Here is an 18,082-nt window from a genome sequence, read left to right as displayed (position 1 = left end):
CTTCCCAGGCTCCCGACGTGCTATTGTAAAGTAACACCCAAACAAGGTTTAAAAAAAAATTACAGTAGATTTAAACGTGTATGTTGAACAATTTAGCATCTTACATAAAAATAATGGCAGTGACTGATGCCCAGAACCTTCTGTGGAGGTGGCTGGTCCAGACCAGGGACACAGAGACGGCCTGGGGTGGGGGGAGGGGGAGACAGGACAGAGTGCAGGGGACACTCAGAAAGGAGACTGAGAGACACACAGGTTCTCTCCCAGTAGGAGCAGCAGTGTCAGTGCGGCTGTCATGGACCGCGTGTGTGTGACGTGTCCCATCAACGTCAGTCTCCTGTGCTCGTGTCACATCTCCACGAGACTTCTGGACCCCCTACGGGGCCTTCCACAGGGTGGGATGGCAGAGCCAGGCAGAACGATTGTGTTCTTAAAAGGCCGTAGGCACATTCATTCATTCATTCATTCATTTTATTATTATTTTTTTTTGCGGTACGCGGGCCTCCCACCGCTGCGGCCTCTCCTGTCGCGGAGCACAGGCTCCGGACACGCAGGCCCAGCGGCCATGGCTCACGGGCCCAGCCGCTCCGCGGCATGTGGGATCCTCCCGGACCGGGGCACGAACCCGTGTCCCCTGCATCGGCAGGCGGACTCTCAACCACTGCGCCACCAGGGAAGCCCGGCACATTTATTTTAAATGTACATTCTTTGCACAAAATAATATACATATTCACTGTAGAAAAATCCAAGCCCATAAATAAACAATAACAAGTTGCAGATGGCCCCCCGAGAGATGACCCTTGTAACATTTGGAATCTAACTCTATCCCCATTGGAATCTAACTCTATCCCCACCTCCCTTCCCCGGCAGACCTTTGGACCTGGATGTTACATTATAATAGGACCTTGAATTTAGACTCTCATGATCACCAAGTGAAATTCTGGATACAAAGATACACTAACAGGATTGACTATTTTACATGTACCATATTTCAGTAACCCTGATTTTGTATACTTAAAAATATATATATACCAAGACCCTAAGAAATGAATGCAACTTGGACTTCTTGTGACCTCTGAGGGCTTCTGTTAATAGTTCGTGGCTGTTTTCTGTGCTGTGTATACGACCACATGTTCAGCCCAGTGTTTCCTGGCAGGATGCCCCTGTTGTATGTGAAAGGAGATTTTAGTCTCACTTCTGAGGGTCCCCCTGCTTAATTCCTCCAAAGCGTCCTCGGAAATCCCCCGAGCGCTATGTCTGTTTCTGGTCTGTCTCTAACCCACCCCTCAGCCCACCCCAATGTTCTTCCTCTCCTTTTCTGGGTCTTCTCACTGTCATCACATCTTGAGAATGGCAATGTATTCCCTGCTGAGGATGCCGTCCCCAGAAACTCAAAGCTACTGCTCCTGGGGGCACTAGAATGGTGTTGAGTTGTTGGGGGTTGGGTTCTGGACGGAGGTGGGGAGACGGGACCTCCTCCCCAGCTCCGGGTTTCAAGTTGTCACTCACCCTCTGCTTATTAAGCCTGCAGACTCACAAAGACCCTTGGACAGTTTTATTGGATCCTTTATGGGGTCTCTGGTTTGTCCAGAGGACCTGGAGTGGGGTCAATGCATGTCCCTTCATCCCTCTTTTCTCTCTATTTCTGCCTCTCCCCTGGTCAAGACTTCTCTCTGCTCCTAGTTAAAAATTATTTGAACGGAGACAGATGCTGGCAGGGTGGTCTTGAGGAAAGAGGGGTGTCTGGACCAGTAGCAGCTAGTCCAAGATGCTGTTCTAATAGCTAAGCATATGTTGTTTCTTGAAATAATAAAATGGAATCATCCTGTTCATATCACTTGCTTACATTTTTACACAGTAATTTTTAGAAATTGTAAAATTACAGAGTAATTTAAGAATTACACGGTATTAAGTAATTAATACTTACTTCCAGTAAGTATTACTGGAAGATGTTCTCTTAAAAATTCACATAACATAGAATTTAGAAACACAGAAAATAAAAAGTGAAAAAAGAATCCTTCACTCTTCCCTCAGCCCTGCTCCCACTCCTATAGGTAACCACTAGTGGTAGTTTGGTGTATATCCTGCCAGATCTTTTCTCAGATCGATCTATCTATCTATCTATCTATCTATCTATCTATCTATCTATCATCATTTATATCTTTCCAGATAATAGTATGTATATAATGATAATATGTAGATATATAGAGAGAGTTCCTGAAATCATAAATAAGATCACTCTTTATATAGTATGTTGTGACTGGTCCTCCCTCAAAGATATCTTGCAGAATTTTTCATGTCAGTACCTATAGATCTATGTAACTTTATAGATGTACCATATTTTATTTATCCATTCCCTAACGAATGGACATTTATCTTTCCACAGTATTTTATTTTACACACAATGTCACAATGTGCGTCTACCTTTGTACCCTTTCGGTATTTCGTAGGAGAGATTTCTAAAAGTGGAACTGTGGGTCTGGGGGGTGTGTGCATTTACAGTTTGGATGGGTCCTGCCAAACTGCTCTCTAGAATGGCCCTCCCAGTCCATACCTGGCAACGGTGATGAGGTGTCCGTTTGCCAACATCCTTGCCAACATTGGGTATTATCGTTAAAATTTTTGCCAACCCCATAGATGAAAGGTGGATGCACTTCCTCGTTCTCATGTACATTTGTATCATAATTAGTGGAGTTGGGCCTCTTTTGTTTATGCCTGATGGTCATTTATATTTCTTTGGGGTGCTTGTAACTATGTGATCATCCTGTGTCCTTCATCTCGTGGAGAATTTGCACAAATCTTTCTTTCATGTCCCTTAAGGCTGTTTCCAGTAACTGGGATGTTTCTGTGGGACTGTGTGTTGGTTCGCAAACCACCCCCATACACGGAGGGCAAGGAGAGACCAGAGAAAGAGGCAGCCACTCCGGATCAGTAGGTGGCGGTCTTGGGCGTGGCTGGCCGAGATCACTGCCTGCCTGCCGGCATCTAAGAGTTTATAGAGAGGCCTTGCCGGGGTTCAGGCACCCACACTGTCTGGCGGTCTCAGCCACACCTGGTCTCTCCAGGTGCATTCTTGAAACGGCTCCCACGGTGGGCATGGTGGGCAGGGTGGACATCCCCAGGACAGGGCAGGGGCAAGGGGCCTCTGATTGCCCGGGGTCAGCTCGCGGGTCGGGCAGCGGTCCTGTCTTCTCGATGACCTCCTCCAGCCGACTGTAATAGGCACGACTCTCCTGGGGCTGCGGACCAGCCCTCAGTGCCAAGGACAGCAGTGGAACAATTATGTTTTTTTTTTTTTTGCTTTTGCTTTATGTGGCTATAAAGACGGCGAGACTCCTGGCCCGTCTGAGGAGGAAGAAGAGGGAGAAGAGACCCAGTCGGCAGATAGAGCATCAGGTCTGGAATTGGGAGTGAGCGGCACTGGGGGGAGGGGTCCGCGTGCCCAGACGGGAATCAGTTTCTGCTCTTTACTTCTGTGAAGCTGCGAATTGGTAGGAAGTACAAGGAGAAAGTGCTGGGTGTGCACAGGTTCCTTATTAACTGCCTGGGGCTGCCGTGACCAAGGGCCACAGACTGCGTGGCTTAAAACAGGTTCCTTATTAACTGCCTGGGGCTGCCATGACCAAGGACCACAGACTGCGTGGCTTAGAACAGGTTCCTTATTAACTGCCTGGGGCTGCCATGACCAAGGGCCACAGACTGCGTGGCTTAGAACAGGTTCCTTATTAACTGCCTGGGGCTGCCATGACCAAGGGCCACAGACTGCGTGGCTTAGAACAGGTTCATTATTAACTGCCTGGGGCTGCCATGACCAAGGACCACAGACTGGGTGGCTTAGAACGGCACTGCCTTGAAGGAGGCAGTTGCGGAGGCTACAAGTTCAAAATCAAGGTGTGGGCAGGCCCTGGGGGCGGATCCTTCCTGGCCTCTCCCAGTTTCTGGTGGCTGTAGGCTTTCTTGATGTTCCTTGGCTTGTAGACACATCCCTGCAATCTATGCCTCTGTTGTCACATGGCTGTCTGCCCTGTGTGTGTGTGTGTGTGCGCACGTGCATGTGTGTATGCATGTATGTGTGCATGTGTGTGCACACACATGTGTATGTGTATTTGTGTGTGAATGTGTATACATGTGTGTATACATGTGTATATGTGTATGTATGTGTATACATGTGTGTATTTGTGTATGTATGTGTATACATGTGTGTATATATGTGTGTTTTTATATATAGTGTATGTGTGCATGTGTGTGTGTCAGCATGTATGTGTGTGATTGTGTGTATTTGTGTGTGTGTGTACGTGTGCGTATGTGTGTGTGTGTGTGTGTGTGTGTGTGTCTGAATCACCTCCTTTCTCTCATAACAACACCAGTCATTGGATTCAGGGACCACCCTCTCCACTATGACCTGTTGACAGAAATAATAAACAATCAATAATAAGAATAGAAAAGACTTTTTTTTTGTGTGTGTGGTACGCGGGCCTCTCACTGTTGTGGCCTCTCCCGTTGCGGAGCACAGGCTCTGGACGCGCAGGCTCAGTGGCCATGGCTCACGGGCCCAGTGGCTCCGCGGCATGTGGGATCTTCCTGAACCGGGGCACGAACCTGTGTCCCCTGCATCAGCAGGCGGACTCTCAACCACTGCGCCACCAGGGAAGCCCAGAAGAACTTATTTTTAACCACAACATAATCCCCTCCCTAGTAAAGATTGGGGGAGGGGAGAGGGAGGACTACAAGTTTAGAAATACAGACTATTCATTTTTACTGAGACTTGTCTAGGTTGGATTTTGATAAGACAGACGGTGGTCATGAGGGCCACAGCCATGTTTACTGATGGCTTCCTGCTTTGGCACCAATAAATCCGTGATCAGGAAAGACTTGGGAGAGAGGAGGCTGCTTGAGAAAAGGGTCAGGAAACTCTTCTCTGACACAGCAAATTAACGTTCCTTCCAAGTGTATTTTTTTCTTTTCTTTTCTCTTTTCTTTTTATCGTGGTAAAACACATGTAACATGAAATACCATTTTAACCATTTCTAAGTATACAGTTCGGTGGCATTGAGTATACTCATCAGTGTATTTTTGAGTCCATGCTGTTGCTCTTGCTGTAATAATGCTGCTTCTCCCTGCCGTAGACTGTTTCCTCTGCCAGCCAGCGTGCCCGACACTCAGCCAACCTATAATCGAATCCTCCTGAGTCTGACCCAGTAGATGTTATTGTCCCAGTTTATGGATGAGAAAACCCATTGCAGAGAGGATTCCGACCCCACACGTTGATTTGATTCCGAAGTCGCGCTGACTTTGTCCAGTGCCTTTCGAAGGAAGAGCCAAACAGTTCGTGAAGGCTCTCCCTTCTCTGCAGGCTTCGTCAGCAGCTCTCAGGGCTGTGACTGGCAGGCTGTGAGGTTTCCAGGTCCACGTCGATGACCGTAGACTTGCAAGGCATACATACGTTCATTTTATTTAGATTACTTTTCTCTCCATCCCCCATCAGTTTCAGGTTTTATAGTGAAAAAGGAGTAGACGCTAACATGTTAACTCTAAGTCTCATCCTGAGGATAAAACCCCCCTTTTAAGTAAGAATCTCAGAGAAGTCACTCATCGGACCCTGTAGCTGGAACACGCACACACACGCACACATGCACACACGCACGTGTTAAATTTCCGACTGAGGACCCATCAAAACTACAGTACAACTCTCCTAATTATAATGTAAGTCAGGGCTTCAGTAGGATTCGTTTGTAAAAAATGTACATTCAGCTTTTTGATAACATGCCGATTGAATGAAATATACTGTTGTCCAAGATGCAGGTCTGGTCTTGATGGTAGGAAACCTCATTTTCCAAGTATTTCATCTCACGTATTGAATCATCTTTTGCAGCTAAGAATTTGCAGCTGAGAACGTATTCCGTACCTCAGCCTTCCACCGGCCTAGAAGATGAAGAAATGGACCAAGAGAGGGTAGAGAACCCCCATGTCAAAGTACGCATGGCTCTTTCTCCTCTTGGGTAGGGTAATGGGAATTTCACGCCCTCAGATGAGTCTGGGTAACCGACACAGCTCATACAAGGAACGTATTGTATTGGAGTGGAGATGATAGAATCCTGTGTCTGGGGGTCCCCGAGATCACCCTCGGATTGAATGATTTGCCACAATGACTCACAGGACCCAGGAAGGCTTTTATACTCATGGTTATAGTTTATTTCAGTGAAAGGATACAGATTAGTATCAACAGAGAACAAGGCACACAGGGCAGAGTCCAGGGGAAAATAGGCACAAGTTGTCCTTTCCAAGTGGGGCTTCAAGGACAGCCTTCCTTCTCGCAGGAGCCATGTGTGACAACACGTAGGACGTGGTGCCAATCAAGGGGGCTCACCCAAGCCTTGGTGTCCAGGGTTTTTACTGGGGGTCAATCCCGTAGGTGTGAAGTGCCCACAGTTAGTCTGCAGTGCCCCCCGGCCGCCCCAGAGGACAAACGGATGCCGTGTGACCCAGGGCCCCAGGCAAACAAAAACGGGCATTCAGCATAAATCATGTTGTTAGTATAAACTCTGCAGCATGACCCAAGGCCCCAGGTATACAGAGCTGCTCAGATCAGCCGGGATGTTCCAAAAGCTTAGAGGTTATCACCCAGGAGCTGGTTCTGGGCTAGTCTTGAGAACCGTTGGAACGTGCAGGGTTTGGACAACCCAGGCCTGCTGAGTTAACCATTTACTGCACAAATCCCAGGGAGGGAGCATAACGTTAGGATGTAAACATTTGGCCTGAGCTGTGCTAAATGAAATTAGGTTCAGCTGCTCTGTGAATATGCCTCCCCACAAAATACTCGAATTCAGAACAGGTTTCTTGCAATTTGTGGCCCAGAAAAGCTCCATCTGGACATTTCCCAGGTCACTTTATTCAAGTGTAGCTGCAGTGGCCAGTTGGTGAAAGAGTCAGGCTTAGAGTTCAGCATCTGGGTGAATTTCAGCTCATGTGTGTGGTCTGCTGGGAGATGAGTTCAGCAGTGTGTGGCGTGGAGAGCTCAGGTGTACGTGAATATTAGGTGATTTGGATGCACGGTTGTATCTCTGCATGACTTTTTTGTTCTCCATGTTTCAGAAAACTGTTAGGCAAATCGTGGAAAAGACATATCTCCATGTGCTTTGTACTCCTGTTCCTGAGGAATTTCTGAACCAGAATGTGGTATTTTTTCTCAGAAATACAAAAGGTATCTTTCCAGCATGAGCGTGTGTGAGTGTGGGTGTGCATGCATGTGCGTGTGTATATGTCTGAGACTCTTTCATTTTTACATGTCCTTGAGAAGATAGCGTTTTTATCAATACTGTCAATCCTCATTATTCACGGAATCCATATTTGCAAATTCACCGACTCACTCAAAATTGTTGTAACTCCCAATCAGTATTCGATGCTTTCATGGTCATTTAAGGACACATACAGAGTGGGGAAAATTTGAGTCACCCAACACTCATGGACCCAGCTGAGGTCGGGCAAGGCCGTGCACTGCCTTCTTATTTCATTGAATGCTATAAACAAGTGTCTTTATCGTGATCTGTTTAGTATCACAGTTTTCTAATTTTTGTGGGGTTTTTGGGTGATTTCGCTGTTTAAAATGTCCCCAAGGAAGGTGCTGAAGCGCTGGCTAGTGCTCAGAGAACAGGATGGCTGTGATGTGCCTGGCAGAAAAAACTCGTGTGTTACATAAGCTTCGTTCAGACGTAAGTGACGGTGCTGTTGGCCATGAGTTCAATGTTAGTGAATCAACAGTAATGTTAAATAAGGTGTCTTTAAACGGAAACACACATAAAGAAGGTTATATACAGGCAGACCTCATTTTATTGCGCTTCACAGATACTGCATTTTTTTTTTTTTACAAACTGAAGGTTGGTGGCAACCCTGTGTGGAGCAAGTCTATCAGGGCCATTTTTCCAACAGTATTTGCTCACTTCATGTCTCTGCGTCACATTTTGGTGATTCTCTCAATATTTCAAACTTTTTCATTATTTATTATATTCGTGATGGTGATCTGTGATCAGTGATCTTTGAAGTTACTCCTAGGATGCACTGAAGGCTCAGGCGATGGTTAGCATTTTTTAGCAATAAAGTTTTTTTTTTCTTTCATTTTTTGGCTGTGCCACACGGCATGTGGCATCGTAGTTCCCCGATCAGGGATCAAACCCGTGCCCCCTGCAGTGGAAGCGCGAAGTCCTCACCACTGGACCGCCAGGGAAGTCCCAGCAATAAAGTATTTTTAAATTAAGGTATATACATTGTTTTTTTTAGACATAATGCTATTGCACAGTTAATAGACTACAGCAGAGTGTAAACATACCTCTGCACTGGGAAACCAAAAAATCCGTGTGACTCACTTTATTGCGATATTCGCTTTATTGTGATCTGGAATCAAAACCACAGTATCTCCGAGGTCTGCTTATATTGCTGGTTGATGAAAATGTTGTGACCAGAGGTTCACAGGAACCTAGACCCATATTTCCTGTAGGAACAGTGGCTCAGCATCCACTAATTCTGTGTTCGTGGTGACTTCATAGAACATAACTACTGCAAATAATGAGAATTGACTGTATAGATATCATCTTAGGTCTATTTATAACAATTAGAGGAAGATTCAAAATGACATCACCCTGAGTTATAAGATGAGTTTTGGTGGGCTTTCTCCACATTGCTGTGTGATTTTATTTTATTTCATTTTTTTTAATGTTTTGGCCGTGCCTCATGGCAGGTGGGATCCTAACTCCCCGACCAGGGATCGAATCTGCCCCCCGTGCACTGCAAGCCCGGTCTTAACCACTGGACCGCCAGGGAAGTCCCGGCTGTGTGATTTTAGACGGAGGTGCCACTGAGAAGCCAAGTTCATCCTTCAGGGTAGCTTCTTGGCTGGATGTTCCCACTGTGCATTCCCACTGCACTGCCCGAGTGATTGTTCTCTGGTCTCTTCTGACCCCTTGCTCTTCCTCTTGCTGTATAATACCATCCAGGCTGACTCTCCGCTCTCTCTGACTGCGCTTCCCCCGTTTCTTCTGCCGTTGCCTCTACCTCCCAACCTGTGCATAGCATACCCTAAATTCTAGAACAAACATTCTGTTGCTTTTCTTTTCCTTTTTTGAACTTTGATGGCCCTTTGGATCACGACCTCACCGCTAAGCTCTGAGCTTCTGTAATTTGTTCTTCCCAAGTGAGTGGGAATAAGAAGAAAGATGACAGATAGAGGCTCAGCATTAGACAGCTACTCTCACTACAGTTCGTGTCCGGGGAGGGGCCAATCTCAGCTCAGTGCTTCCCTTTTTAAAATTTATTTATTTATTTATTTTTGGCCGCACTGGGTCATCGTTGCTGAGCGTGGGCTTTCTTTAGTTGTGGTGAGCGGGGGCTACTCTTCGCTGCGGTGCACGGGCTTTTCATTGCTTTGGCTTCTCTTGTTGCGGAGCACGGGCTCTAGGCATACGGGGTTCGGTAGTTGTGGCACAGGGGCTTAGTTGCTCCGCGGCATGTGGGATCTTCCCAGACCAGGGATCGAATCCGTGTCTCCTGCATTGGCAGGCGGATTCTTAACCACTGCGCCACTAGGGAAGCCCAACGCTTCCCTTTTAACAGTAATCACAACCCAATACAGTAAGTCCCCTACATATGAATGAATTCTGTTCTGAGAGCGTGTTCGTAAGTCTGGTTGGTTCGGAAGTCCAACAAAGTTAGCCTAGGTACCCAACTAACACAATTGGCTGTATAGTACTGCACTGTAATAGGTTTATAATACTTTTCACGCAAATAATACATAAACACAAAAAATAAAGAAAGCAGTTTTAATCTGTACCCTTGAAAAGTACAGTAGTACAGTTACAACAGCTGGTACACAGGGGCTGGCATCGAGTGAACAGGCGGGAAGAGTTACTGACTGGAGGAGGGAGGTGGGTGGGAGATGGTAGAGCTGAAGGGTCGTCAGCAACAGGAGATGGAGGGCAAGCTGCAATTGCACTCATGCCTGACGTTGATGGCACAGGTGCTGGTTCCTTGCTGGAACCAGATGCACGTTCGCACCTTTGAAAGTTCTCCACCTGAAGGTTCGTATGTAGGGGACTTACTGTAACAATAATAATCAGCTTTGGGCAGGGCGGGAACGGCATTTACCCCGACTTTATTACTGTTTACTCTTATCATATTTTTTTTTACAGTTATCTTTCACTGATGTCAAGCTTTCTTTCTTTTTTCATACTTAGTTTTTACATAGTTTCCCTTTAAGTAAATTTATTTCAGTAAAGAAGCATCTGATAGAGAGAAACCTATTAGGTAAAGAAGAGTGCGCGTCTACACAGATGCAGGGAAGGGCATGTAGACTGAAGCTTGTGATATAATTGCAGTTGATATGTTTGCTGTGTTTCCCAGTTAAATTGAGAGAAGGGTCCAAGGGACCTTTAAAATGTCTACCGAGCTGATTGGTGCTGACTGATTTTTTGATCAGGGGGGTGGTGGGGAGATGGGGAGGGAGTGAGTGCACATCAAAGAAAACCTGGCCGAGAGGTAGACTGTTCCCAAACTTGTCTTTTAAAACCCCGTGACTTGGGAGTTCCCTGGTGGCCCAGTGGTTAGGACTCGGTGCTCTCCCTGCCGGGGCCCGGGTTTGATCCCTGGTCAGGGAACTAAGATCCTGCAAGCTGTGCGGTGTGGCCAAAAAATAAAGAAAAAAACAACAAAAAACCCCCCAAAAAGCCCATGACTTGAAAGGTACTTTGGTGATGAACTGGGGAGGCATGGCTGGGAGTGGGGAGACCGAGCAAAGCAAGGAGCCCAAGAAACGTTTCTAGAAAATCCAAAGAGTTTCTATCCTTGTTCAGCTGTAGATGCCCCAACTAGATCAGGTCACGTGTGTGGCTCTTGGGTGCTGCTTGTGTGAACCTCTGAACCACAGCACGACCCTCAGCATGTATTTGTTTCTCAATGAGCGCATATCCTGACCTGTGCCTGGAACATTCCTTTGTAGTTACTTGCGAAGGAGGAGCTGGTTCCCGGACACTTGGAAATGTTAGCCGATTCCCTCCTCATTTCATTCCCCAAATCTGTTCCTGTTTAGAGACCATCTCTGAGGCGACAGACATGAAGGAAGCTGTGGAAATTATGCCCAAAACGCTGGAGTATGGAATTATAAATTCACATGTGCTTGGTCTCCTGAAGGATATTATATGTCAGGTAAGTACGGACGGAAAAAAGAATCTCAGCACTGTTTAAGAGTAAGGCCATCTAGGGCTTCCCTGGTGGCGCAGTGGTTGAGAGTCCGCCTGCCGATGCAGGGGACGCGGGTTCGTGCCCCGGTCCGGGAAGATCCCACATGCCACAGAGCGGCTGGGCCCGTGAGCCAGGGCTGCTGAGCCTGCGCGTCCGGAGCCTGTGCTCCGCAACGGGAGAGGCCACAAGAGTGAGAGGCCCGCGTACCGCAAAAAAAAAAAAAAAGAGTAAGGCCATCTAATTCATTGATTCCACAAAGAGGTGGCCAGCAGCTCTTAGATTCCAGGTGCTGTCCTGGGCCCTGAGGACAGTGGAGCAGTGAGCAGGACAGATGACAGCCCTGTGCTATGGGAGGTTATACTGGGGGAAGGACACCAAACACAAACACATAAACTGGAAAATATCAGGTAGTGACAGGTGGCATTAGGAAAATAAACCCTAGTAATGTGATAGAAATGACCCATTCGTGCGTGTGTGCGTGTGTGTGTGTGTCTGTGTGTGTGTGTGTCTGTGTGTGTGCAGGGGGTGGTGGTAAGGGGCAACCTTGCTGGGGAGGTGACATCGGAGCTTTCTTTATAGGCAACCAGTAAAATAGCGCATAAGCAGCCTTATTCACTAATGGTAAGCTATTAGGGATATGTAATAGGGTGGGACTGAGGTGGTCAGGACAGACCCCTCTGAGGAAGTGGCATTGAATTGAGGGGGAATGAGGTGAAGGCATCAAACGTGAGGATCTGCAGGAAGAGCATCCTGGGCAGAGGAAACAGCACATGCAAAGGTCCTGAGGCAGGAGCAGACTTAGCTTGCTCCAGCCACAGAAGGAGGACCAGTGCAGCTGGAGAGTAGTGAGGGAAGTTTGGAGAGGAAGGTAGGTTTGAAGCATGGGAATAAAATGATCTGCTTTGCATTTTTCTTCTGGCCGTTGTGTGAACAACCTATGCAGGGGCAAGAGCGTATGGGACCAGGAGACCTAATAGCAGGCTATGGAAACATCCAAGTGGTGGATGATGGTTGTTTAGGCTCCGGAGTTCAACCCGGGGAGGGAGCGGGAAGCAGACAGCATCAAGAATATGTTGGGCATGGAGCCAACAGGACGTGCTGATGCCTTGGATATGGAGGTTTAGGGAAAGAGCATCCAGAATGATTCCTAGGGTTTGTGTTTGAACAAGCAGGGAGATTTGGAAGTCATTACTGAGATGGGGGGGTGGGGTGGAGGGATCTGGAGAAAAACCCCAGAACTCTATTTTGCACATGTTAAGCTTGAGATGCCTCCTAGACATCCAAGTTGAGGTGTGCAGCAGGATGTATAAGTCTGGAGCTCAGGGGAGAACTCAAGCGGTTCTTCCAGAAATATTTATTGAGCATTTACTGTATTCTATAGCAGTAATCAACATAGTCAAGGTCTGTGCCTCACAGACCTTACATCCTAGTCAGGAAGATTTACGTTAAACAAGATCAATGAGAAAATATACAGTGTGTTAGATAGTGACAGGAGTTCAGGAGAAAGATGAAGCTGGGAAGGGGGTTAGGAAATGTTGGCAGGTGGTAAAAGTAAGGCTTTTGAAATTTTGGATAGGGTGGCCAGGAAGACCTCAGTGTTGCCTTTTGCCGGGACTATTGCAGTTGCCTCCTGATAGATTTCCCAGCTTCTACTTTTGCCCCTACACTATATTCTGCACATGCCAACCAGAGAGATCCTTTACAAAACGGGAGCACTGACAGGGTGTCAAGCCAAAGGACTGGATGAAACAACCAAGGGAGAGAATATAGAAGGAGGAGAATGAGATGAGGGGGAAACTAGGGGGCAGGATGATAGGGGGCCAATTTATTATTTTTGAAAATTGGGCAAAAAAGGGAAGGCTCTAACCATTTATTCTGCCTTCTCTATATGAACTGGATAATCAAATAGTAGATAAGAGAAGTGTCTCTTTATAAAAGCATTTCAGCTATTAAAAAAAAAGTTTAGAATGAGACTATTTCAGTAGTGCAGCTCTCAGTGTGTTGAAGGATCTAGGTATTGAACATCAATGGATGCTAAAATCAAAAAAAAAGAAAAAAAGGAAGAGAGAGGACTTCCTTGGCGGTCCAGTGGTTAGGACTCTGCACTTCCACTGCAGGGGAACCAGGTTCTATCCCTGGTTGGGGAACTAAGATCCTGCATGCCTCATTGGGTGGCCAAAAAACCCCCCCAAACCAAAAAACCAACCTCCCCAAAAGAGAGAAAAACCAAACATTATTTGTCTCCTGATAGAAGAAACACCAGTAGTCTTGGCAAAGGGATTCTGAGCCAGTCTCTGGACCCAGCTGCCAATTTGCAGGAAAAGACAAGAGGAGCTTGTTGAGTTCCACCATGAGTGTGCAGTCAGCAAAATCCAGGCTGGGAGACTCAAAACCTTCTGAGTTCTTCAATAAATTGGAAGTACATGTAGATTAAAAGAGTCTTAAAAGACGTATCAAATTTTAAGAAAAACGGGCAAAACTAAAAATCAAAATCCAACCCAATCAACCAACCCACCAAACAAACAAACAAGCCAACCAACCTGTGGGCATTTGTACATCACTTTCTATGTGAGGGTAAGTTATGTAATTGTATTCAAGTGATTTCATAAATTCATGTTTCTGTCAACTCAATTTCCCAAAGACTGCGTGCTCAGTATCTTCTTTATTTTAACCTTCACACAAGCTTGGAGCTTAGCTGATGGGTTAACACACAGTTCTCGCTTCCCTGTGCCATCGTTTCTAACTCAGCTGCCCTGTGGCTGGCAGCAGCTAAAGAAATACAGTATTATCTTCTGGGTAGTCACCTCAGGTTTGGTTCAAACTCTTTACCCTTGGGCCATTCTCAGTCAAATATAATTTCTCTTTCTTTAGATCTGTGCTCTGGGCTGGAGTAGTTCACTTTGTCACTGTATTGTTACTTTCTATTATAGCGTATTCAAATCCAGAGGCAACTTAAGTGCATGAATTATTGAACATGATGTGTGATTTGCTTCTTTTTTTAAAAATTTTTATTAGAGTATAGTTGATTTACAATGTTGCATTAGTCTGCTGTACAGCAAAGTGACTCGGTTATACATATACATGTATCCACTCCTTGAGATTCTTTTCTTATATAGGTCATTACAGAGTATTGAGAAGAGTTCCCTGTGCTCTACAGTAGGTCCTTATTATCTTTTTTTTTTTTTTTTTTTTTTGCGGTACACGGGCCTCTCACCGCTGTGGCCTCTCCCATTGCGGAGCACAGGCTCCGGACGCGCAGGCTCAGCGGCCATGGCTCACGGGCCCAGCCGCTCCACGGCATGTGGGATCTTCCCGGACCGGGGCATGAACCCGTGTCCCCTGCATCGGCAGGCGGACTCCCAACCACTGCGCCACCAGGGAAGCCCTATTATCTATTTTATATAGAGTAGTGTGTATATGTCAATCCCAATCTCCCGATTTATCCCTCCTCCCTCTGCTTTCTCCCCTGGTAATCATAAGTTTGTTTTCTACATTGGTGACTCTATTTCTGTTTGGTAAATAAGTTCATTTGTACTCAGCCATAAAAAAGAACGAAATAATGCCATTTGCAGCAACATGGATGGACCGAGGAATTGTCATACTGAGTGAAGTAAGTCAGACAGAGAAAGACAAATACCATATGATATCACTTATATGTGGAATCTAAAAAAATGGTACAAATGATTTGATTCTTAAACTTGGCTTTTCAGGTTTTCTTGCCAGCCTTGTCCTTCAGTCAGCACAAGGATGCGAGCCTGGGATTCACATCTGGAGAAGTCTTGGACTCCTTTGAGTACAACATAGACCTAACTAGCATGCCCGGGCAAGCAGTAGAATATCACAGCACTCAATTAATACGGGATGAATTTTTAATGAACATCCAGAAATTTGCAAGTAATATTCAAAGAACAATGCAGCAACTTGAAGGTAAGGCTTTATTTTTCTCCTCCTTAGTTAAGCAGGATGCGTTACTTTAAGAAGAATTTAAGAGTTCAGGAGTTTTTTTTTATTGTTTTAATTTATGATCGTTCTTGTTCACCTGCTCGTGATATGAAAGACACCAAGCTGGACATTGTAAGAAACAGAAAGAGGAATGAAGAATGATGAATCCTTGTCCTCAAGGATCTTATAATCTGGTGCCCAAAGCACTATGGCAGAATAAGGAGCTTGAGAGAGATATTAGGGTCTTTAGGGCTTGGAAGAGTGAGACCATATTGGAGAAGTGGTGGGGGAATCAAAGAGGACTTCCTGAAGGAGGCAGCATTTGACCTCATCTGAAAGGATGAGCAAGGCATTGGTAGGTGGAGTTGGGGAGCAAGGGCATTTCGGGCAGGGAGAGTGATGGGCCTTTGGCGGTTCTTTTTCCGTTCATTTTGCTAAGTACTCTATGAGATTCAGTTTGCTAAGCATTCTGTATTTTCAGTCTGAAGACCTAGCCTTTCAGTATGAAAAATTCTCTTGATAATTTCCTCCACTATTTGTCTCTGTTTCCTTTTGTTAATATTCCTGTTGGATATGTGCTGTTGATTGTGTTTCCTATCTTTTCACTTGCATTTTCCATCTCTCTGTCTGTGTATTCTACTTTCCTGAAGAGTTCCTCAACTTTTACCTTCACAAATTTTGATTAGACTTTTCACATCAGCTATCATCTTTTTAATTTTTAAGACCTCTTATTCTGTGATTGTACCTTTTCCATAGCGTTCTGTTCTTGTTTGCTGGATGCTATGTTGTCTCAAATCTCTGAGACTAATAGTTGGGATGAAAACATTTTTTTTGTCCTTTACATTCTTTCAATTTCCTCTGAAGTCATTGTTTCTGATTTATTCTTGGACTGTCTGTTTCAAGCTGGAGGCTTTCTCGAATATCTGTTGAGCTCTGGTTGTTTGTTCAATTTTTAATTTAATTTAATTTTATTTTATTTGGCTGCATTGGGTCTTAGTTGCAACCTGCGGGATCTCCATCGCGGCACATGGGATCTTTCGTTGTGGCGTGTGGGCTCTCTAGTTGTGGTACGCAGGCTCCAGAGCATGCGGGCTTAGTAGTTGTGGCATGTGGGCTCTCCAGTTGTGGCGCATGGGCTGTATAGGGTGCAGGTCAGTAGTTGCGGCGCGTGGGCTTAGTTGCCCCATGGCATGTGTGATCTTAGTTCCCCGACCAGGGAGCAAAACTGCATCGGAAGGTGGATTCTTACCCACTGGACCACCAGAGAAGTCCCTGTTTGTTCAATTTTTAAATTGACGTCACTTAGGTTGTAAACTCAGGACTGTCTTAAATAGCTAAATCATTTTGATCGAGCTTAACACCGGAGCAATGATCTAATTATCTAAAGTGTTTTAGTTACATTCTAATGAGAGAGAATGAGATATAGAAATATTAGGACAGGGAAGTACCAGGCCATATACTGATGTCTGGAGAGAAGAGCCAGCTGATTAACTTGAACATCATTGTCTATAATCATTTTCCCCAAACTAGTGGCTGACTGACCATTTTTATTCTACTAGGTGAGATCAAGTTAGAAATGCCAAGCATCAGTGTAGAGGGAGAGGTGTCTGACCTGGCAGCTGACCCAGAAACCGTGGAAATTTTGGAGCAGTGCGTGATAAACTGGTTGAATCAGATATCAGCAGCTCTTGAGGGCCAGATAAAAAAGACGCCTCAGGTAACGTGTGCGAAGCTTTTGAAGATCCCTGATCCAGTTCATGCTTGCCCTCCCGAGAACGAGCCAGGGGTCTGCGGATCTGAGCGATCTAGCCTCTTTTCTTACTGTTTTGAGATCTCCTTAAAAATACCAAGATGTCATTCTTGGGCTTTCTGAGGTTAGTGTGCTAATAGGTGACTCTCTGTTATTGATAAAGATAATACTGTGTACGGGTCAGGATGTTTGGACTAAAACTTAAAAAAACAAACCAACCAGGAAACCCAACTCAGCTGGCTGAAATAAGAAAGAGGATTTGTTGGCTCACATAACTGAAAAGTCTAGAGGCAGTTCTGGATTCAGGTATGGTTTGATCAAGACTCTGACACTCTAGCTGTGTTGCTCAGTTAATTTCTTGGTTCCAAACTCCTCTCTGAGGGGGCTTCCTCCTCAGGCTGGTTTCCTTCATGGTGGCAACTGGCAATAGTTTCTGACCCCACATCCACATACCACCTTGTCCAGAGAAAGACGGAGTGTCTACCCTTCCCAACTGGAGTCCTGAGATTCACTCTGACTGGATCACCCTAGGTCAAGTGCCCAGCCCCGAAGTCCTTGTATGGATTAGCCCGTCACTAGAGCGTTTGGGCAGAGAGGCATGGATGCTGGGGGGACAAGCGCAGTGTGGCTGCCCACTAACGAGGATGCTGTGTGTGCGGTCCTATCATCTCTCAGGGCGATGGTCCTCTGGCCGAAATTGAATTCTGGCGAGAAAGAAGTACCACCCTAAGTGCACTCCATGAACAAACAAAGCTTCCAGTAGTCAGAAAAGTCTTGGATGTGATCAAGGAATCCGATTCTGTGCTTGTGGCCAGCCTGCAGCCCGTCTTAACTGAATTGTTCAAGTTGCACATGGAGGCCTCCGACAACGCGCGGTTTCTTTCCACCGTGGAACGTCACTTCAGAGTAGGCCGGGGGGGCACTGTGCTTTGGAAAGTCGACTCTGTAAACTAGATCTCACACGGCTTTAACTTCCTTTTGTTTGGTCAGCATTTATAAAATTGTAGTAATATACGTATAACGTGATATTTATTATTCAGCCACTTGTAAGAGTTCAGTAGCATTAAATACATGTACCCATTGCTGGGTACCCCTCGTCACTATCTATGTGCGGAACTTTTTCACCATCCCCAACATAAACTCAGCATCCCTTTAAAGAACTCCGAC

The 18,082-nt window shown here is 45.8% G+C and overlaps 1 protein-coding gene across 1 annotated transcript in view; it reads left to right on the top strand.

Moving 5' to 3' along the window:
• Positions 1-18,082, top strand: part of DNAH10 (dynein axonemal heavy chain 10) — a 149,779-nt gene that overhangs the window by 1,009 nt on the left and 130,688 nt on the right. Inside the window, exons 2-8 of the mRNA XM_081252370.1 lie at positions 3,322-3,393; positions 5,870-5,970; positions 7,090-7,198; positions 11,072-11,187; positions 14,934-15,150; positions 16,725-16,882; positions 17,591-17,821. Of these exons, the coding sequence (XP_081108496.1) occupies positions 3,322-3,393; positions 5,870-5,970; positions 7,090-7,198; positions 11,072-11,187; positions 14,934-15,150; positions 16,725-16,882; positions 17,591-17,821 (1,004 nt within the window). The remainder of the gene's footprint in view (positions 1-3,321; positions 3,394-5,869; positions 5,971-7,089; positions 7,199-11,071; positions 11,188-14,933; positions 15,151-16,724; positions 16,883-17,590; positions 17,822-18,082) is intronic.

The sequence above is a fragment of the Mesoplodon bidens genome (assembly GCF_964165515.1).
Source record: "Mesoplodon bidens genome assembly, chromosome: 13".
NCBI lineage: Eukaryota > Metazoa > Chordata > Mammalia > Artiodactyla > Ziphiidae > Mesoplodon > Mesoplodon bidens.
This window is presented reverse-complemented; position numbering and strand designations above follow the sequence as displayed.